Source organism: Balaenoptera musculus, chromosome 10 (genome assembly GCF_009873245.2).
Source record: "Balaenoptera musculus isolate JJ_BM4_2016_0621 chromosome 10, mBalMus1.pri.v3, whole genome shotgun sequence".
Classification (NCBI taxonomy): Eukaryota; Metazoa; Chordata; class Mammalia; order Artiodactyla; family Balaenopteridae; genus Balaenoptera; species Balaenoptera musculus.
Window position 1 is genome coordinate 25277391 of NC_045794.1, and position 23775 is coordinate 25301165.

A 23775-nucleotide genomic window follows, 5' to 3' on the forward strand; every position below is an offset into this window, starting at 1 on the left:
CACTGCTTTATCTGACTGCACAGTACTTCCTCATCTCTTGTTCTGAATCCCAGATACTCCGCTGGGGGTGCTGGGCAGTGAGCAAGGCTCATTCTCTTGCTAAGTGACTCCCAAATTGCCACCCTGTAGCAGGCAACCCAAACTTATGCCAGTTTAAAAAATTCTATTTAATCTTCACAACAATTCTGTGGAATTGAATATTATTATCCTTGTTGTAAACTCAAATGCCTGAGACCTTTGGGTCCTTCACAATAGCTGCAACTGCAAATCAGCAAAACTGTATTGCGTTATTTCTGTGAGAAACTTTCCTCAAGGCTGCACAGGACTTCAGGTCTCCTTCCTGCAAAACGGAACCTGGGCTCTCCCTGTGCTGCTTCTGTATATTTTAAGAATTTTTTGAAGCCCCAAACCCCTATTACTGTCCAGAGGAAATGCATCGGTGAGTCTCCACTTGAGCAAATCAGAGGCTCAGGTTTATTTAAAACATCATGAGCTCTGAATCTACACAAGCCCTTAGATGCTCTCAAATGATGATAATACAGACTGCATGAAATGGAAGGAGAACTGGTCTCAGAACACTAACAAGACCAGCATGGGAAGGGGCAAGCCAGAAGTAGAGAGAGAGAAAGAGCTTGGCTGTTTGGGGCAATGGGATTCTGTCTAAGCTCTGCACAAATGTACCTTGAACTTCTTTTTCCCCCCTGGGGTGCCCTCTTGTCTACTTGACCTTCACTATTGTCTATACTTTCCTTTGAATTTTACAGCCCCTCCCTGCTTCACGTCTGTCTGACAGTGGCTCAGTTTGCCTGTCTCCAGGCACAGCTCCTGTCTGGGGATCCTCTCCATGGTCACAGCTCTCACCTGGTGTTGGTGACAGTTCCCTCCTCTGACCCTTCAGGCCATCTGGTAGGTGTCCCTTGGCATGTTAGCTCCACTCTGCCCACATCACTGCAAAGGTCCCTTCATAAACTCTTCAATCACCCCATTGGCCGTGCACTGTGTATCCTGCCAGGGCTCTGACTAATAGACCACAGTGGAAGAGCATGCGGTGCGGATGGAAGCAGAGATGTGGATTCTAAAGAAGGGTCAGAACACCAGCTTTTGTGCGCTATTAGGAGCTGGCTCCAGGCCACTCCTGACTCGGTTCCATCCTTGCACTGTTGTATTTCCATTAAGTCTCAGCCCTTGGGTGAACCACCCTTTTTTGAGGCCACTTAGATTATAGAAAATTCTAAATGTTGTATAAAAACAGTAAAGACAAATACTAATCTAAGAGAGCTTTTATCTGGCAAATGATATTGAGACCAATCTCTCAACAGCTGGAGAAGAGAAAGTTTTGAATTTTTACTGCTATTACAATATAAAATGCAACAGACCACTTCTTAATGATTCCAACAAGATCTAGAATCTGAACTCCATTTCAGTAACACAGGAGGCAAGAGGAATCTTGGGATGGTCTCAAGGGTAGAGAGAATAAGAAAAATTGAAAGCTGATTCTCAGAGCCTCAGTCGCAACTGCCAAATTCCTTGATGATTATATAGTCAACCGGGACCCTAAGTTAGGCCCAGTGGCCACAGTGCCACAGTACGAGAGGCTGAAGGACAGTCCACCCATGACATAAACACAATTAGCATCTCACATGTAAGCATGGAAAGGTACCACTTGCAGCTTTTTTCTTCCCTGGTCTGAAATCAACAAAATAAGCCAAGGTGGGAGAGAAAATAGCTTTGGTTCAGGATCTCAAGAGCATAGGTGCCAACCCACACGCTCCTTGGTTCAAGCTGGTGATATCACTTCCTCATTTTCATGTGCTCAAAAATTTACTCATAAATGCACATGGAAAAAATTTTTAAAGGGGAAATGAATGAAGAAATTATACCTCCTCAGAGACAAAAGTAGATTTGTACACTCTATTTTCTCTGAGCCAATTTAAACACTGCTTTTCCTACGCCAAGCTTTCTTCACTGAGGAGCTCTGCCAGATGCACTAATGAACACAGAGCTGAAGGGAGATTAAAATAAGAGCATTCATAAAATGACACTTTGGTAAGGCCAGACACTATCAAACTCTTAGAGGAAAACATAGGCAGAACACTCTATGACATAAATCACAGCAAGATCCTTTTTGACCCAGCTCCTAGAGAAATGGAAATAAAAACAAAAATAAACAAATGGGACCTAATGAAACTTAAAAGCTTTTGCACAGCAAAGGAAACCATAAACAAGACCAAAAGATAACCCTCAGAATGGGAGAAAATATTTGCAAATGAAGCAACTGACAAAGGATTAATCTCCAAGATTTACAAGCAGCTCATGCAGCTCAATAACATAAAAACAAACAACCCAATCCAAAAATGGGCAGAAGACCTAAACAGACATTTCTCCAAAGAAGATATACAGATTGCCAACAAACACATGAAAGAATGCTCAACATCATTAATCATTAGAGAAATGCAAATCAAAACTACAATGAGATATCATCTCACACCGGTCAGAATGGCCATCATCAAAAAATCTAGAAACAATAAATGCTGGAGAGGGTGTGGAGAAAAGGGAACACTCTTGCACTGTTGGTGGGAATGTAAATTGATACAGCCACTATGGAGAACAGTATGGAGGTTCCTTAAAATCTAAAAATAGAACTACCATACGACCCAGCAATCCCACTACTGGGCATATACCCTGACAAAACCATAATTCAAAAAGAGTCATGTACCAAAATGTTCATTGCAGCTCTATTTACAATAGCCAGGACATGGAAGCAACCTAAGTGTCCATCATCGGATGAATGGATAAAGAAGATGTGGCACATATATACAATGGAATATTACTCAGCCATAAAAAGAAATGAAATGGAGGTATTTGTAGTGAGGTGGATGGAGTTAGAGTCTGTCATACAGAGTGAAGTAAGTCAGAAAGAGAAAAACAAATACCGTATGCTAACACATATATATGGAATCTAAGGAAAAAAAAAAAAAGGTCATGAAGAACCTAGTGGCAAGACGGGAATAAAGACACAGACCTACTAGAGAATGGACTTGAGGATATGGGGAGGAGGAGGGGTAAGATGTGACAGGGTGAGAGAGTGGCATGGACATATATACACTACCAAATGTAAAATAGATAGTTAGTGGGAAGCAGCCGCATAGCACAGGGAGATCAGCTCGGTGCTTTGTGACCACTTAGAGGGGTGGGATAGGGAGGGTGGGAGGGAGGAGGGAGACAGAAGAGGGAAGAGATATGGGAACATATGTATATGTATAACTGATTCACTTTGTTATAAAGCAGAAACTAACACACCATTGTAAAGCAATTATACTCCAATAAAGATGTTAAAAAAATAAAAATAAAAATAAAACGACACTTTGGATTTCTGGTCCTTGGTTCTGGACTGCATTTTTTTGCAGAGTTTTTTGTTTGATTTGTTTTTAATCAATAGTCTAAATCTTCTTGCCAACAATAGATCCTGGGATTGAAACTTCTTATCTTCACAAGAGCACACAATTACGTTGTTTCAGGATCAAATCAGGTGAAGAGGGAAGCTCTCATATTGTTTTACTCAAGTGAGAATAAAGTGATTCATAACTTTATTTGGGAATATGTGTCACATTCAGTGTGTGTTTTAAATGTTTAAAGAAAAATAAAAGCAAAAATCTTTTAAAAGGCACTTTAGAGGAGGCATGACTGGAAAATATTAGTCTAGTGCAAAAAACACCATTTTACGTTTTTTCCCTGTAATTGATCTCTAATCTCATAGCGTTGTGGTCGGAAAAGATGTTGATATGATTTCAATTTTCTTAAATTTACCAAGGCTTGATTTGTGACCCAAGATGTGATCTATCCTGGAGAATGTTCCGTGTGCACTTGAGAAGAAAGTGTAATCTGCTGTTTTTGCATGGAATGTCCTATAAATATCAATTAAATCTATCTGGTCTATTGTATCATTTAAAGCTGTGTTTCCTTATCAATTTTCTGCCTGGATGATCTGTCCATTGGTGTAAGTGAGATGTTAAAGTCCCCCACTATTATTGTGTTACTATCGATTTCCTCTTTAATAACTGTTAGCAGTTGCCTTATGTATTGAGGTGCTCCTATGTTGGGTGCATATATATTTGTAATTGTTATATCTTCTTCTTGGATTGATCCCTTGATCATTATGGAGTGTCCTTCCCTGTCTCTTGTAACATTCTTTATTTTAAAGTCTATTTTATCTGATATGAGTATTGCTACTCCAGCTTTCTTTTGATTTCCATTTGCATGGAATATCTTTTTCCATCCCCTCACATTCAGTCTGTATGTGTCCCTAGGTCTGAAGTGGGTCTCTTGTAAACAGCATATATATATGGGTCTTGTTTTTGTATCCATTCAGCGAGCCTGTGTCTTTTGGTTGGAGCATTTAATCCATTCATGTTTCAGGTAATTATTGATATGTATGTTCCTATGACCATTTTCTTAATTGTTATGGGTTTGTTTTTGTAGGTCCTTTTCTTCTCTTGTGTTTCCCACTTAGAGAAGTTCCTTTAGCATTTGTTGTAGAGCTGGTTTGGTGGTGCTGAATTCTCTTAGCTTTTGCTTGTCTGTAAAGCTTTTGATTTCTCCATCGAATCTGAATGAGATCCTTGCCGGGTAGAGTAATCTTGGTTGTAGGTTCTTCCCTTTCATCACTTTAAATATATCGTGCCACTCCCTTCTGGCTTGTAGAGTTTCTGCTGAGAAATCAGCTGTTAACCTTACGGGAGTTCCCTTGTTTGTTACTTGTCGTTTTTCCCTTGTTGCTTTCAGTAATTTTTCTTTGTCTTTAATTTTTGTCTGTTTGATTACTATGTGTCTCAGCATGTTTCTCCTTGGGTTTATCCTGCCTGGGACTCTCTGTGCTTCCTGGACTTGGGTGGCTATTTCCTTTCCCATGTTAGGGAAGTTTTCGACTGTAATCTCTTCAAATATTTTCTCGGGTCCTTTCTCTCTCTCTTCTCCTTCTGGGACCTCTATAATGTGAATGTTGTTGCATTTAATGTTGTCCCAGAAGTCTCTTAGGTTGTCTTCATTTCTTTTCATTTTTTTTCTTTATTCTGTTCTGCAGCAGTGAATTCCACCATTCTGTCTTCCAGGTCACTTCTCCGTTCTTCTGTCTCAGTTATTCTGCTATTGATTCCTTCAAGTGTATTTTTCATTTCAGTTATTGTATTGCTCATCTCTGTTTGTTCTTTAATTCTTCTGGGTCTTTGTTAAACATATCTTGCATCTTCTCGATCTTTGCCTCCATTGTTCTTCTGAGGTCCTGGATCATATTCACTATCATAATTCTGAATTCTTTTTCTGGAAGGTTGCCTATCTCCACTTCATTTAGTTGTTTTTCTGGGGTTTTATCTGTTCCTTCATCTGGTACAAAGTCCTCTGCCTTTTCATTTTGTCTATTTTTCTGTGAATGTCACCATTCATTTTAATAATCAAGTACTAGTAAGGAGTTAAGGGAATTAAGTAAATTAGAAAAATGTTGTTCAATAAAACTTTTCCTGATTGGAATGAAACTATTACAGGAATTTATGGAGACATGGGAGAAGTAGAGAATGAACTTTCTTCCTCTCTCTCTGTGGTTCTGAACAAAAATGGAAAAAGCACTAGAAACATGTGTATTTAAAAAAAAAGTGAGGAAGACTAGACAGATGAAAGGTAGGGGCAAGACAAGATCTCTTCTAAGGTCGTGTTCAATGTGTAAATTATTACACACGTGCTATGGGAGAGACTCATGCAGTGGGGGGGAATAAAAGTCACCTGGTAAGCTGCAAATGGTAGACAGTAAAGGAAAAACAAGCGTCTCTCAAGCACATACCATATGCCAGACATTTGACTGAGACTGTCCCACTGACATTTCATGATAATATTACGATGTAGGTAATTATCCCCAGTTTATAGATGAGGAAATTGAAGCTCAGAGGGCTTAAGACACTTATCTAAGTTGATCCAATTAGTGAGAAACAAGGGTTTCAAACTAAGGTCTGATTCACCCCAAAGCCTGTCCTTTCCCCACAGTCCATGTGGCTTTGGGATCCCAAGGCAAGGTCAAGTGTGTGCATGGGGGGGTGATTTCAGCCCTTTGCTGCCTCTTAGTTTTGTAGCAGAAACCCACAGAGCAGATAAGACCCAGCAATTTGGAGGTTACCTAGTAAGGCACTGCTGAGCTAGACCAGAAATCTCACCTCTGAGTCCCTTTGCCAGATAAATGCCGACACGAGTATTCTACAATCCGCAGGGATGCAGCAGGATATGCTGCATGGAACGTGGGTTCTTTATCAATTATTCTGTTTCAGTAAATGGTTGCAGGTGGCCCACCTACTCACTCTGACAACCAGCCTCTGGAAGAGCGGACATGTCCATGTCCACAGCCACAACAGGGGAAGACATAATTTATTTGATCTTAGTTACTGAATTGTAAGTCAAAATTATATTTAAGAAGACTTGAGGGGGGATAATGATTATTTTTGACATAAGAAATCAAATACTGTGATGAAATTGCCCTCTTATTAAGGAAAATAACAGAACATTCATATTCTAGTGACCACAGAGGCGTAATGAATAAGCTGAGTGGACAAAAGCCTTCTAAATTTTAAATCTACACATGCTCTGGAGCTTATTGCTCTAACCTCCATTTTTAATATTCAACTGTTTATGTCTAAATCTTGCAGGAATGTAATACTGTGATAACCACTTACTCGTTCCTTTTTTTTTAACCTTTAAAAAACTTTAAATTTATTTTTTAATTGAAGTATAGTTGCTGGTCAATATTATATAAGTTACAGGTGTACAGTATAGTGATTCATAATTTTGAAAGGTTACACTCCATTTAGTTATAAAATATTGACTATATTCCCTGTGTTGTACAGTATATCCTTGTAGCTTATTTTATACATAATAGTTTGTACTTCTTAGCCCTCTACCTCTCGATAGCCCCTCCCCCTTCCCTCTCCCCACTGGTAACCACTAGTATGTTGTATTTTTAGATTCCACATGTAAGAGAAATCATACAATATCTGTCTTTCTCTGATAACCACTTACTCTTGTAGCATCTGTGATATTCATATTTATATCAGGTATTCGCTCAGGAGGGTGGATTTGGAAAATCACAACAGTAGTGTAGCTCTAAGAGCTACGTGTTCATCTGTGTTGAGACCAAAGCTATCTGGGTGGACTCAGGAGAAAGGAGGAACTGAGGGGAGGCATCAGAACCCCCATTATATACCTCTGCCTTCAGGGGAGGCCCTGTCCAGAGAAGAATCAGTGGTGCACTGGACAGGGGGCCTGTGGGACCAAGGAGAGAAAACTGTCAGCAGAAGCTCAGTCTTGTGCCCAGAGCCTGTCCAGAGCACAGAGGGGAAAAGGCCACCACCTAGTGGTCCAGGTCTTCCATCATGCTCCCCGCATCCAGCTCTGGCTAGTGAAACAAAGATGACACAGGTAATGCCGCCGAATCCCTGGTTAAGAACTATAATTTGGGACTTCCCTGGTGGTCCAGTGGTTAAGACTGCCCTCAAGTGCAGGGGATGTGGGTTCGACCCCTGGTCAGGGAGCTAAGATCCCACATGCCTCGTGGCCAAAATACCAAAACATAAAACAGAAGCAGTATTGTAACAAATTCAATAAAGACTTTAAAAATGGTCCACATCAAAAAAAAATCTTAAAAAAAAAAGAAGTATAACTTAATAAAGTGACCTTAGGTGGGAGGGAGGCTGGTGCAGTTAACCAATTTTTTCCCTCTGTAAGAATTCAATTAAGAACCAGGATGGATTTAACCATGCAAATGAAGTCATGCGTGAATTTAGCTTTGATGATGAGGAAACAAGAGGCAGAGGATAAATTAGATGCATTTTCATAAATAGTTTTGTTCCTGTGAAAATATACACACTTGGCAGAAGTGGTCTTCTACCTATGACTACTGCTTAAATATTTCTAAGATGTCCCTCTGCCAAAACCTTCCAAAGCAGGATGCTATAGACTTATTTTCTGTTAAGAAAGAGACAAGATTTTTACTTTTTCACACCATGAGTCACACTCACTCAGAAGTATGATTCATCTACCCACTTGGGATTGTCACACAGAGGACAGTCCCTTCCCTCTGTAATCTAAAATGAATAAGGAGAAGGAACCACAAAAATCTCACACAGTTTCACACAGTAAAGATGCAAATATTTTAGAGCAGCATTTCTTAAAGACTATAATTCATCCTACTTTATCAAACAAATTACAGAGAGATGTTTGGCTTACTTCAAGGTTACAAGATATGAAAGTAATAATAAATTTAGTAAGCTTCTCTCTTAACAGCTAAAAAAAGGGATTTTTACTTGTCCAATTGAGCTTCTGAAGTAACTGCTATGAATAATGGATTTGATTCCTGTTTTCCATCAATGTACTCATCCAAAATTAAAATACCTTCTATAATCAAAATAGGTTGGATCTCATTGGATAAGACCCACTTTCCTGATTCTGAAACATATGGTGATAAAAGCCTAGTGGATCATCTTTTTTTATCAAAGTTGTTAAAAGCTCTTTTTTACAAGTAACTGACATGATTAAGTAATGCTCTTCCCTTACCTTTAACTGTGCATCTTCCCTTACCTTTAACTGAACAGCCTAACTACCACAGCCTAAAAGGGCAAATTTAATGGACTAATGAGTGTACAAAGGATGGAGACAAAGGCTGTAGGTTTTAAAATAGTATCAAATACTTGTAATTTTCCAAATTCAGACATTCCAACACCTATTATCATTTTTTCATTAGGCCTGCTTTCCACCAAACAGCAACAGCATAAATCTCTAAAGTGTAGCTAAGAGAGAAGCAGCATAATATGATCTATATAAGGCTTGACATAAAAGCAAGAATTTGACCATGTATAACTAATTGAGAGTCATTTTTCCCTTGGGAAATTCTTACAAGGTAAAAGAAAAAAATCTTCTAGACAGAAAAACAAAGGGTGAAAGTGTTTCTCCAACAAGCCTTGGCATTGACTTATTCCCCAAGCAAAGACACTGTCAGAGTGAGTACCCAAATCTGTAACAGGCAGAAAACTAGAGTTCACTGGCCAAAGTCACCCACATCAAAAGGGATTGTGGTGCCTTGGAATGGAGACAGTTTTCAAGGCAATGCCAGGGAGGTTGATGTTAATAAATGTTCTTCCCAGTTAATCGCTTTTTAATACCAAATGCCAGGGGGCTGGGTCACAAACTGACTAGGCCAATTTGGCCATCGAAAGTTGCCGTCCTTCTGTAAATACTGCTGGCCTCTGGCGATCAGAGCCAGACAGGACACAAAAATGAAAGCAGGCTTTACATGAAATTCTGCCAAAAGTGCAACCATTTATTATCAAACAGTCACACGCTGGCTTATCACGAAGCTCCAGGAAGTCTTTTCTCTGTCCTCCAGCCTTTCTACAAGAAGCTTCCATGAAAGGACTTATGTTCTGTGGGAAGGACAGCTCGCTTTCCACTCAGGTAAGGCATAGAGGTACTCTGTCAAGCACCTTCTTTTTAAATCAACAGTGAAGCAAATAAAGATACAATTTTTAGCTTTCTCCAGTTACAGGGAGTACTACATGTGCAGAGATACATGCCATGTCACTTTGGTTTCACTTGGAAAACTGTCACTTCATATATGGATGAATCAGTTACTCAAGGTAATACTCACTTCCCCAAACTATGGCATTTGATGGATGGCCATTCAGTATCCTCATCCCATCATGAGCCTTAGCCGTCACAGTCATTGCATCAAATACCCACATCCAAATTTCTAATTACAGCCTCAATCTGATGAAAACCAAGTCTCCAGGAATCTGTTCCAAGGCTGTACCTCTCACTTTTTCAGGTGGTATTGCTATAGGGATAATAATATGAAAATTGTTTTGTTGATGCTGTGGTGGTGGCTATTGTTTTTGAAGGTACATATATGGCAGCAAGAAAGTGTTTAAACACTGCTCAAGAATGGACTCTCAAAATTCACTTAGCCACCAGCCCTGGTACCTCCAAGTCAATACTTCCCAAAACATGCTATCACAACACTGATCCTGCAAGAAGGCCCTAAAAAAGTTTCCAAATTCAAATAAATTTGAGAAATGTCACTTACTATATACCCATTTAAAAACTCAATAGCCAAGACATGGAAACAACCTAAATGTCCAAAGATAAATGAATGGATAAAGAAGATGTGGTACATATATACAATGGAATATTACTCACCCATAAAAAGGAATGAAATTGGTCATTTGTAGAGATGTGGATGGATCTAGAGACTGTCATACAGAGTGAAGTAAGCCAGAAAGACAAAAACAAATACCGTATATTAACTCATATATGTGGAATCTAGAAAAATGGTACAGATGAACCTATTTGTAGGACAGGAATAGAGATGCAGACATAGAGAATGGACATGTGGACACGGGGGGGAAGGGGAGGGTGGGACGAATTGTGAGATTAGGTTTGACATAAATACACTACCATGTGTAAAACAGATAGCTAGTTGGAACCTGCTGTATAGCACAGGTAGCTCAGCTCAATGTTCTATGATGACCTAGATGGGGTGGGGTGGGAGGGAGGTCCAAGAGGGAGGGGATATAGGTATACATATAGCTGATTCACTTCATTGTACAGCAGAAACGAACACAACATTGTAAAGCAATTTTACTCCAATAAAAAAAAAAAAACCTCAAAAGGCTGCTTAGAGCACAGTAAAGGTTTTGTGAAGTCCCTCAGTAAAGAAAAATATATTTAACTTCTCTAAATCTAGTGCTTCTGAAATGCAGGATCTTTATTTAGAGTAACCTTACTTAATGACCTGTATGATGCTAGAACATATTCTGAGAAATGCTGGTATAAACTGCTCAAGCAGAATGAAGTTAAAAAGAAAAGTTTCCATCTTAGGAGCTTCTATAACCTGCCCCCAAAATCATCTCACTGTCTGCCAAATATTCCCTACATCTCTTTTACAGCCTTCATGCTACAGCTGAAATACATTTTCTGTCGCTCATCCTTCATAGATGTAGAATAGATGATTACCATGTAAAAAATCACTATACATTTAGAGAACTTTATCAAGCCACCCATCAGCATAGTCTTGGCTCCCGCCAGGATAAGTCCTAAGAGCAGGAAAGTTTCTTGGCAGGTGAGAGGCATATCTGTGTTTAGAAGGATAATTCTCTCAGAGCTGGAGGGATGGACTGAAAGTGGAGAAAACCAAGCTCTTCAAGGTAGCTACTGGGTTTACTTCTATTTTTATTCTCCATACTCAGCGTATTTTTGGGAACAAATGAATGATCAATAAATTAAATATCGAATACGTTATCATTTCCTCTAGGCTTTTCCTCTCTAAATGCACTTTCCTGCACTTACAAATTTATTCTGCTTGTCTCTAAATACCTTGTCAGCTTTCAAGACCAGTTTCCATTTCCAACACACAGCTATATATGTGGCTGCTGACTGAGACTGGTCATGCTACTCAGACCCCTGGCCTCTGCCTATGAGACACACAAAGTACAGGAGCATCAAGGATACTAGAGGACACTCTCCCTAATAATTTGCTTCCTCGAAGTATTCTTGATAACTTTTCCAACCTCAGCAATGAGGCCTTTGGTAAAACACCATCACTGATTACTCACTCATTCAACAAATATGTATTATTGCCTTCTCTTTTTAGTCTCTTTGGGCATTGTGCTTACAGGCAATCACTTAAAGAATTTAGCAATCAATAACTTCCATCTTCTCTGTATTTTCCAGACACTATTCTAGGCTCTTTGGCATACATCAGTTAGCAAAACAGACACACACACAAAAACCGCTGCCTTTCCAGAGAGGGAAAAAAAAAGATAGTCTGGTGAGGGGTATCTGCAATATAAGGTGGGTGGACAAGAAGGGGGTTGCAATTCTAAACATGGTGGACAGAGTATGCCTCATTGAGAAGGTGGCAATTAAGCAAAGACTTGCAAGAGATGAAGGAGTCAGCCACAGTATTCGTTTCATAGGAAGAAATGAGTTCAAGAAGAAACCAGAAAAATAATGGGGACAGAGCATGTAAAACCTTTTCGGCCATTATAAAAGTTATGACTTTTACTTGCGAGAAATAAGGAGCCACTGAAAAATTTTAAGTACAAGAAAGACAGGATCTGATTTACATTTTTAAGAATCATGGTAGTCACTGTACTGAGAATAATCTGGACCACTGGCACTAGGGTAGAAGCAGGCCAACTAGTTGGAGGCTATGGCAATAATCTAGGTGAGAGAGAATGGCTTGGACCAGGGTGATAGCAGTGACGGCAGTGAGAAGTGGTCAGATTCTAGACATATTTTGAAACAAAAGTTGACAGGATTTACTGATGGGTTGAATGTAATATTAACGAGCAAGACAGAGAAGCAACAAGAAAACCCCAAGAATTTTGGCTTGGGCAACTAGTAGGATGCACGAAGGTGGGAAATCACGGTCAGGGAAACAATGAACGGGTAAGTTCAGGAGTTAAATTTCAGAATGTTGACTTGAAACACCATGTGGAGATGCATTTATACAGCACTTGCTTTCCTGAACAACCCCATGTACCATATATATTATTTCATTCATTCTGATTATATTTTAGGTGAGAACAAAGTTTGAAGACCCTATTGTCAACATTTTGATGTGTAATAATGGAAATACAGAAACATTAAAGCTTGTATGACAAACTCGTTTTCTTTCTAATACGCCATGCTGCCTCTTTAGGCAAAGCATGTGTAAAAGTAAGGCATTTTAGTTTTCTTGTTTTTTTGTTTTTAAGGAGGGGATTGATTCTCCCCACGTTGCATTTATCACTCCTTTATAGGCTCCTTGGGCTTTGTACTTACAGTGAACCACCTAGAGAATCTGGCAATCAATCACTTCAGTCTCCTTTGTATTTTCCAATACAATAAGCATTTCCAATGGGTTTTCTGTTTAGAGGAACTTGTTTTAGCTGCTTTTATTTTTGGGCATCCTAATTACGTATTTCATGGTTTTCTTCAAACAATACGGAAAGGGTGTGCTCCTTTAAATAGAAATGTCACATTCTCAATGGAAATAATGACAGAATGGCTCCAGGAGTTACAAAAATGTCTTTTGACCTTTTTAAGAGTTTAAAACAATCAGAAGCATTGCAAGGCTAAGTGGTAATGAGTTGCTTTTATGAGAGTATAAATCATTAAGTTAAAAGAAATAGTAAATAGTAAAGAAATAGTAAAATGTGTTAAAAATTAAGCTTATCACTCAAAAGGTGACAATTATTCTGAGTAAAAGCAAATAATAATACAGACTATAAAATCTTGCTGAGAATCATAAAGCATACAATCAAGAAAAATAAATAAAGCTGTTACTGATGTCTGAAAGTTCCTTTTTTCCATTATGCAACTATCTAAAATTCTTCCATTAATAAATTCAGTGAGTCTTCCATCTAAGGTATAAACATCAGAGGGGTAGGTAAGTCATTTTCTTATTAAAGAGAGTGACTTGTGAAAATGTAATTGCCATGTGAAGGCAAGGAATAAAACAAATTATTTAATGATGTGAAAAAGCTCCTGCCAGGCCCAGATCAAAAGCCAAGCAGAGCAGTGCAACCGAACTGTGTACTACACAGAACATGAGAAGGATCTGCTTTAGGTTCAGATGCAGCCAAGGAAAAATGACTTCCCAGGCGACATATTAGTAATAGACAACAAAGAATGCCTTGGGAAGACTGCACAAGGGCCTCTGATTTTCAGGTAGCCACTGAATAAAAAGATGCATCTTCAATGGCTATTTTGTTCCAATACCCAGCACTGAGTGGAATGGAGAAATCTGGTAATGACAGTAACAGGTTTTAAGAACAACAATAAAAGAAAATGAATCTTTTCTTGTATCTTGCTTATTCTGGTAAACTTTCAAATACCCTTAAAAACATCTATCATATTTCTATAGTTTGGAGGTTTAGGTGATAACTCCAATGTTCATTTGTACATAAGTCAGTGACGTTGTCACTATTCTCTTTCTCTTGATAAACATTCATTTTTTGAACGAGATAGACTAGTTTTATGTTAGGATTCTGCTCTTATATGATATTTGAACATATCTACTTCCAAATTCCAAAATATGCTTAAACATTAAACACCTGCAAGTATGTTACTACTCTTAGCTCTTAGGTCAAGAATTTAAACCTCTGTTACCTAGGATGGGGGAATAAAGGGAGGTGGGAGGGCAGGATCAATCTTCAGCAGTGTTATAAATATTTTTTGATGATCTAAAGCATGACTGTAAATTGAAATACACAGAATCAAAATAAAAGCAGTCAACTGGGTTACGTTTTTCAAGACTGGTTATTCCTACAAAATGGAAACAAGAGGCCTTATTGTGCTCCTGACTTTGAGCTGTGACGATTGCTCGATGATGGTGATGGTGACAAGCACTACAAAAACAGCTGTCAGGTACTCAGTGTTTCCCACATGCCAGCCACTGTGCTGAGTGTCCAGCATGGCTTGCCATGGTTCAACCTCACAATAACTAACTACGGTGCAAGAACAGGGCTGAACAAGGTGAGCTCACACGGGTCAGGGGCACAGTTTGGCCTGACTCAGGTCAGCGCTAATCACTCCCCTCTGCAACCTCCCCTCGTCCCAGCCTCGGGACTCTGGATCTGGAACTTGGGGCAGTGCTCCTCCACACCTGGGCTGCCTCTTACATGGAGGGGCCTGGCTCCCACCTGAAGTTGCTGGTCATGAATTTAAAGTAGACTACCAAATGAAATTAGAGTGACAGAACATAAGTCACAACTTGTATCATGTACGGCAAAGCAGTGATGTAAAAGTATGTGGGAAGAGGCAGTAGCAATGGATCTTTAAATGGGTTCCATTTTAAAATAAGGTGCAAGTTCAACTTCTCCATTTTCCAATATCACATCTGATGAAGTGGTAAGCTCATTTTCCAACTTTCATCAGAAAAATTACGTAAACAGAAATCTCAGCTTTAGCACATGGCCAAAACTGACTACAGGTACTGCCTTGGAAAACTGTGACCCGGTAGCAGGACATTATCACCACAGGTAAGAGTGGCAGGTGGAGAAGCCAGCTGAGGGAAGTGAGAAGAGCCTGGATCAACTAGGCTGGCCAAATCTGAGACAGAGAGACATCCCAGACAATGGCTCCTCCCAAAGCACTGGTGGTCACAGACAGATGGACCATGGCAAGACATCACAGGGCCTCTTCTATCAGTGACTGCAGGGGTTCCAAAGCAGGACAAACAGGATGGGTTGTAAATGAGCTGGAAAGATTGGACCTGTAATAGTATGAGGAGGATTCTCATGAATTGAGGACAAAGGATGGAGAACATGAAGTTTCCAGAGAATGGAAACTGAAAAGAAAAATGTAGGCCAGAAGAAAAGAAAAAAAACCCATTAATATTGGCACAAAGCCATTAACCATTAAATGAAATCTTCATTCCTCAAGTTCAATTTTATTTTACCATTTGGAATATTACAACACGATGCTTATTTTACCAGGTTTCAAAATGGCTATTCTGGAATTTAAAAGAGTTATTCCACAGCAATCTATGTGACACAATAATACCGTAACGTACTATTTGGCTAAGCTAAATGCAAAGTAATTTCCAGAAATCTGAAAGCATGTTCAGTTCAACTGTATGACTCTATGGTAGTACAATGTTCTACAGCAGGGGTCAGCTAATTTATGCGCCACTGGTGGAGTTGAATAGTTGTGACAGACTGTATGACAAAACCTCAAATATTTTCTATCTGGTTCTTTGCCAAAAGAAAGAGAAAAGTTTGCCATCTCCTGGTTTGCCCTATTGTACTATGCTTATTCTCATCAGCTCCTTCTGTTCCAAGTACTTTTGGGAATGAGGTAAGAATGTCAATGAGAAAATAATCACTTTCCGATCTTTCCTCCTTGTTGAGTTGTGTGGGCGTTTTAATGAAAGAGAGATCTAAGGCTGACAGTCTCCACTTGTCCATCTGTCTGCTCTTTCACTGAGTGTGCTGCTGGAGGCTGTGACACACACTAGCATGGAGGCTAATCAAGAGCAAGGCTGGGAACATGAAGGGAAATCTCAGAGAAGAACACAGCCACCTCCCGAAGGAGAAGATGCAGGACCCCCACTCCATCCCGCCTCTCCATTTCCACCAAGTTGTCACTAGTGGTCACCTCCACTGGTCAGGCTGCACATTCATCCCTTTTCAGACCTGAGAACTTGACTTGTTTTCCAGGGCCCAGAGACGTAGCCGAAGATTTGTGCTGGTTTCAAGGGAATGATGTAGAAGACTATGAATGGAAAATCTGGGGCAAAGCTGTGACCTCTACTGAAAATGAAAACAAAAAAACCAAACAAAGCCAACCCTGAAAGCCTCATACCTGGGGGAGCGGACCTCCACTGCTTAATGTCTGTTCTCAAAAGACGTCTCATTGTTGAGGTCATTATTGGGAAAGCTGGGTATCATTAACTTTCCTCTTTTTTCCTCACGTTTTACTTTTTTACAAGCATGCCCCGATATTATAAAAGATATAAAAAAAATCTTAACATCTCAAGATACCTTGTGAGAATGTAATAAAGAATCAATAACAAATAAATTACTCTTAAATATAACTTAGTGGTGTTTCCTCTGTAACACAGGAAATCGCATTAAACGACATGGGAAAAGGGCAAGTATAAAGAGTAGGACCAACAGTATTAACTCCTGTAAACAATCCAAATTAATCCAAACTTTCCTGACATTCCTGACATATGTCACTATTTTATTGCAAGTCAATAGTCTGATGACTATTGGCGCAGTCTGTAAGAAAAACCCAAGTACATTTTCGGCCTATTGTTCTCTTGGTATATAAACATTCACTATTCATAGGAGAGAATGGAATAACCAGCCTCCATGGCTTAAGTGCTCTGTGTCTCTACTGTACATACATTCCAACAGAGAGATTATCCTCATCACAATGAGTGAGAGCAAATTAGTTCACTTTAAAACTCATTGTTAAAAAGAATTCAATCCAATAGTGAGTTTCTAGATTGTTCTCTACATTATGTAATATAAGCTCAAATGTATTCCTCGTGAATAAAGGGTGTGAATAGAAGGAGGTGATGGAGAGGCACAGAATAAGACAAATTTCACATTTAAATTCTCAAAGATGCAAGTGAGCTCTTTTATGATAAATAATAAACTACTCCCTGAGGTCTTAAATTTCTTACGCCATGAAAATAGGACAAATTAGAAACAATCTTTAAATTAATTCTGTGATTATTTCTAGAGAAAGAAAACCCTCAGATTCTGAGCCCTAGTTCTCCCACTCAACCCTGGACAAAAGCTTGTCAAAATTCAGACATCTGTTCTCTGAGCTGCTTACCTAGAGGGACACTCCAACTGGCTGTGGAAGTGGCCTAGAAGGGTCTGTGATTTATAATGGTGTGTAACTTAATTTACTTGTATAAAAGAGAGAATTTGTTTTTGTTTTCAATAAGTGTAAAAATGTACAAGGACAAATGTTCAAAGCAGGCCTGCAGAGGGTGGGTCTTGGGGCATGGTTGGGAATTGGGAAATAACTGCTCTTTTATTTCTTACATGTGGTAATTTGTTGCTTTGTAAAGTCAAAATATTTTCCAGAAAAAATTCAATTAGGTGTAAATACAGTTGTATCAGGGTAGATTATATCCCCCTCCACCAGTGCCCTAGCTGATAACAAGGTAGGATGAAAGAAGTGAGTGTGGTAAATTGGAGGATAAACAAAGATTGTAAGCATATATATTGCCCCAAAGTTATGCCCCACCCCAAAAGCTGGTTAATATTAGCAAAAGAAAGATTTGTATGTCTTATAGATGCCTTATGGACTCCAAGGCTGCCCTTTTCCTTCAACCCTCACCTCTTATCTTCCACAAACACATACACAGAAACATCTAAATTCTTTACAAAGGACCTGAATTCTTTCCCCATCTCGTTCCCCTCCATGGCCAGACCTTATCAACAAGAAAATCAGACAAAACCATCCAACAGTTAACAGAGCCAGAGACCCTGTGGAAAAAGCATGGCAGGTAAAAAGAAAGCAGGCAGAGGCTTAAAAGACCTAGGCTTGATCCTGCGCGCACACGCGTGCGCGCACACACACACACACACACACACACACACACACACACACTCCATCATCTCCTGGACATCATTTCATTTGGCTCTACCATTGACCCCTCTGCTGCAGCTGTGTCAGCTTCCCTGCTGTTTTGTGAACACTCCAGTACTTTCCTGCCTCAGGGTCTTGGCGCTTGCTTTCCTTCTACTTGAAATACCCCTCCCCCAACAGCCAAATGGCTCATTCCTTCACTTCCTTTATATCTCTGCTCAATGTCATAATATCTGTGAGGCCAGCCCTGACCTCCTCACAGCCCTTAACAACACCTGGCACGTAATGACAAATTTTAAGTGTTTAACTGTAAGCTCCATGTAGGCAAGACCTTCATTTTGTTCCCTGCTGTAATCCTGGCAACAAGTAGACACTCAATCAACATTAAGAGAATTAAAGAGGCAGAAGTAGTGAGGCTAAAAAGAACATGCTCTCCCCTGAATATAAGCCAGGGTGGCCTTTGTATGACTGAGAATCCATCAAAGGTGAAATAAAAGAAATATTTTCCATGATTCCCTGGACTCAATGTTTATGCTTGTTTATCCAATCATTTTTTCCCCTGGTAATGTATCATATGGACTCACTATCTCAAAATTTAAGGAAATAGCCAGGGATTATAAAGTAATTTCAATCCAACACATTGATGCAGTACACACATCATTTGGAAATATTCTAGGTGGACAGAGCTGTGTTTATTTTGCTGACATTATTGTAAACATTTCATCCACTGTTCCTTTTTAGCACAGAAAAATGTCGGTAAAGCAAGACCTCTATTTTCATAAAATCTTAACTCTACTGTGTATTGTCTTGGAGTCAGAGCCCTTAGGATCATGTCCTTAGTAACTAATCACCACATAGAATAACCAAGATTATCTCCGCTTCAAGAGCTTACGAATTAGCAGGAGAATCTGATTTTTAAGACCTTCCAACGTGTAAGTAGATCAAGAACAGAGAGGCAAGGCCACATAAACATGAGCTAGATGCCAAACCTCTGCCTCCAAACTCTGAAAGAAGAAAATGTAGAAAGTGCAAGTAGCCTCCAAGAATTGCCGGAGGCTTTAGTTAATGTTCGCAAAGAATTTTCAAGATGAAAGTCACCACAGAAGAGCTAAATCTTACTATCACCACAGCTGGAATGCTTGGCTAATGTTTTTCCTGATGCAGTAAAGTGATTTTGGAACAAATTCCATGAAAGAAAAGGATTAACAGCCTTCCAACGAGGAAGTTTCCATTCATTCATCATGTTACCACAGATGCTCTGGGGATGGCCAAGGTTCGCCTATGTGCAGGGGTTTACTGCGAGCATGAAGGTCCAGCTTTAACATAACCTGACCAAGGTGACAGCCTGTGAGGACGCACCACTCCCTTTAGTTAGCTGGGAGAGAGTCAAGAAAACCCCTTTCTGACATACCAGTCCAGCACTCTACTACATTTGCTCTTGCAGATCAATACCAGTATAGCAGGCATGTCAAACCATACTGAAAGGCTAATAAAACAAACCCCATATTGACTCCCAAACATTTCACACCGGTATTGAGCACAGTTTTTTTTAGGTTTTAAATATAGTTCACTTAAGCAAAAAGTTCTGCATACCAAAATCGAAATAGAGTTTCTAACGTTTTACGATTTTATTCATTTAGGTAATGTATACTGAGTGGCAAACAATAAAATTTAGATAATAAATATTGGATGTGACAAACTCTTGATGTTAGAAATATGGCATTGAACAAAACAGAAAATAATCTCTGTCCTCATGGGGTTTATGCTCTAGTTGGAGGAAACAGATATTACATAAAATAACAAAATTATATAGCATTTTAGAAACTGGAAGTATAGTGAAGAAAAAGTTAAGTGAAAGGGAGATAAGATGTGGAGCAGAGGGTATGTGATTTCATTTTAAATAGGGTAGTTATGGTAGCCCTTACCGAGAAGATTTTCTTCTATTATTTCCTTTTAGAATTTTTGGTGTTATTTAACTCTTTTGTTTAGGACTATGATCCACTTAGAAATACTTTCTAAGTGTATAGTATAAGGTAAGGGTTAATGTTCACATCTTCCCCTTACAGATAATTCTGTATTTCAGTACCTTATATTTCCCCATTGAATTACATTGGTAACTTTGTCAAAAATCAGTTAAGCTTGTAAATGTGAGTTTATCTTTGGAATCTGAATTCTATTCCATTTTCTACTGACTATTTTTTCCTGACTTTGGGTCACCTATTTCTTTACATGTCCAGTAATCTAATTAAAAACCCGACATTGTGTGTCATACATCATAGTGACTCTCTATTCTATTTTCTTCTTCTGAAATTTGATGGTTTCCTGTTTTAATATATGATAAACTTGCCTGGATTCAAACTGAAAAATCTGTTTTTATGTAGAGAGCCGAAATTTTTGCTTAGTGGGGTTTTATTTGTTTCTTTCTTTCTTTTGCCTGGATCTCTGGGGAATCTCTCTTGTTCCTGCATAGCTTTATGATCAGCCAATGATTTCATCAGAGGTTATATACAGACAACTAAAGCCAGTGAAACTTCCACCCTCTGCCGCCCAACCTGCATTTGTGTTGAAGAATTCATTCAAATTTGCAGCAAATAAGTAAGTCTCCCCAGGCTTTCAGTTTTGCTCGCGCTTTCTAGGATGTCCCACGTGCACATGTTGTTTTCTCATTCATCCGTGAATGCGCGGAGAGTGTATTATCTCAGCCCTTGTACAGCTCTCTTGCTTCCAAAATCTACCCCTTAAACTGCTAGGTGCTCTGCTACTCTCCCAAACCAAATCAGCCACCTCCAGCCTGTAAACCTGTGAGTTTTCAACACTAGATCTGGGGGGATGGGAATATCCTCAGGCAAGAAGCATCTTACACAAGGCAGTAGCAGTTTTCAATAAGTAAATATTTTCAAGTTCTTTGCTGTCTTTGATCATTTTTTGAAATGGTTACATTTAATAATTTTTTCCACGTTCCAATATTTTCCCAAGTTCCCAATATTAAAACTTTTAATAAAGTTTTGTGCTATTACCTTTTTTTTGAAGTGAGAATCACCCAACCAACTCAGGCAGGCATTTATTAGTGTAAGCAGAATCTTAACCATATTTAAGCACTTATGAACATGTTATCATTATCTCATTTATCATTACATGAAATCAAACGAATTAGGTCAAAAATGAGTCAACCACTGCAAGAAAAAAATTTCTCATTTGCAAACATTGTAACCTTGGTCTATTCACCCTGATAAGGTCTTTAAAATATATATTACCTTTCTGGAAAATTTTTAAATACACAAAGTTTTTTAGATGAACAGGTAAATTCAATTTAGAGCCACACCCCCTTGCAAAAAAGAGTTACTGAGTATAGAGTATCTCTCTTGAAATGTAGAATTCATTTGAATCTTAAGAAAATTACCTTGAAGGCTGCTAAACAATGAAGGCTCAGTAAGGCCATCACAACTGCCAGAAGGACGGTGGCTAAGTTCCGCGTGTCCCATATGGTCTCTACCAGAGGAATACTGCCCACCTGCCAGTCATAGCACAGGGTAACAGGTGCAAGCAGAAGCCACACGTTGAAGGCCAAGAGGTAGGAATAGGTAAGGAATCTACAAAGAGAAGAAGAGTCACTGAAACATAACTCGAGATCCATGACATTTTGCAAACATTCATTCACCATGTTTCTATTAAATAGCACTTCTATACTATCAATGTTATAGAAAAGACAAGGTAAGATGGAAAGTCATTCATTCATTTAGTCATTAAGTTGATCATTTTGGAATCTATTTAATAGCTGCTAGTCATTGTGGTAAGTGCTGGCCTTTCAATGATGAATAAGACAAAGTTTCCATGACCTATATTTAAAAATTATCATAAATAAATACATAACAACTGAGATAAATGGTATAGATGAAAGCATATGACATGAAATGCTGCCCTGTTGGGTACTATTCCCTGGGTAAGAGACATTTGACCTGTCCTTTTTTAATAGTGCCCCAAATCCTGCAGTAGATATTATGAAAATATTAACCATTTTATAATAGATTGATCCATTTTGAACTATTTCAAAAAAATCAAAATATCTGTGGTAAGGAGATAAAGTCTCTTACAAATCGAGAGGCTAGCGTTTAAGAGGACGGAAGTACAGCTGTCCTTGATAATAAGAATAGCCAGGTGGACCTAGGGAAGGAAATTTATGATTGGGGATGTTACTCCTGTTTCCTGGCTGTGTCTAGGCACTAAGGCATTCTAACTGACCCCCTTCCTTTCAGCGTAGAGGAAACTAAATTTACTTAAATTTGTTCAGTAAACACAAATTCTTTAACTGGTGTTCTAGACCCCTGAAAACTGCAGAACTTTCAGCATATAACAAACTCCATCCAAACCTCTGCACTAGGGGATGGCCAAACTCTAGTATGGCTTTTAGCAGCATAAGGCCATGTTCCTGGGATGACCCCAGCCCCTCCACTAAAATGCCTGCCTGAGAAAAATCATCATTGCCAGGAGAATTTACCTTTTTCTAGCTAATCCCTGACAAAAAGGCCCCTGACCTCCGTTTCTTAGTGTATTTACTACAAAGGATTTACAGTTGGGAATATGTATCTCTTACAACTCAGAAGTCTTTCTCAAGGAACTGAGAGTCATTCCTTTAAAATGTAATCATCAGGAGGAAGGGGCCTGTCTCCCAGACCGTGGGAGGACAGAATCCTAACTCTGATAACTGCCAGCCAGCAGACACAACCTAAATGCACTTAGACGATCAACCCTTTGTAAATTTTTACTTCTCTGACTCTGCCGAGCCCCTGTTTGCCGCCCCTCCCATTCTCTCTTTAAAATACCCAGTCAACCCTGCGCAAATCAGAATGGAGCTCAGCTGTTTCCTGAACTGTCAGTAGTTACTGAATAAAGTGTGTTCTTATTGCTCTAACTAATGTCCAGCTGTGTTTCTCTTTGACACTCTACATGGGACTAAACCAGAGAAACAGATAAATCCCTTGCCCTCAAGGAATGTAAAATCCAGTAGTGAAAATAAGATACACAGAATTAAAGAGGCAGAAGGAGATGAGTGCCATGAGGGCTCAGAATGTGCAGAGAAGAGCCCCCTCATTGCCAGATCCTTTTGGAGGAAACCTTGGATGGGCAAAGAAGTTGGATCAGATAATTTCTAGGTTACTTTCCAATGTTAAGAGTCAATTCACACTGAATTCCTCTCAGTAAGTAGCTCTAGTTTAGAACACCCCTCCCAGCCCTTTCCAATTTATCTCTTTCCCTTTCCTCCTCTTCCTCCAAGGTTGGCAGTGGAAAAATCATTAGCAATGATCAGGAAAGGCTCAGTGATAGGGATTATTCACTGCCTCCGCTCTCAAACCCCAACAGAGAAATGGGTCAGATACTTCAATGGTGTTTCTCAACACTCCCCTCTCTGTTGTTATTTTAAATAAAATATGAATGTACAGATAGTGCAGTATATGCTGAAAGTTTGATGAAGTCCAAGCTCTGTTATTTATCAAAAATAAAAGCAAAAAAGTCACCTTATCCCTTTTAGGTTTGGGCCTGTGAAACTGCCTCGTGAGAATGCCAACTCCACAGAATAATGACTGGGTCACTTAGGGCTTCTTCTTTTCACAGAGCTTCTAAGTTGATGCTATATACTTCTTAGCTCAGTAA

The 23775-nt window shown here is 39.2% G+C and overlaps 1 protein-coding gene across 2 annotated transcripts in view; it reads right to left on the reverse strand.

Moving 5' to 3' along the window:
• TMTC1 (transmembrane O-mannosyltransferase targeting cadherins 1) overlaps positions 1-23775 on the reverse strand; it is a 256134-nt gene that overhangs the window by 90197 nt on the left and 142162 nt on the right. For both annotated transcript variants that reach the window (XM_036865656.1, XM_036865655.1), the window contains exon 8: positions 21527-21716. In XM_036865656.1, coding sequence (XP_036721551.1) covers positions 21527-21716 — 190 coding nt within the window. The remainder of the gene's footprint in view (positions 1-21526; positions 21717-23775) is intronic.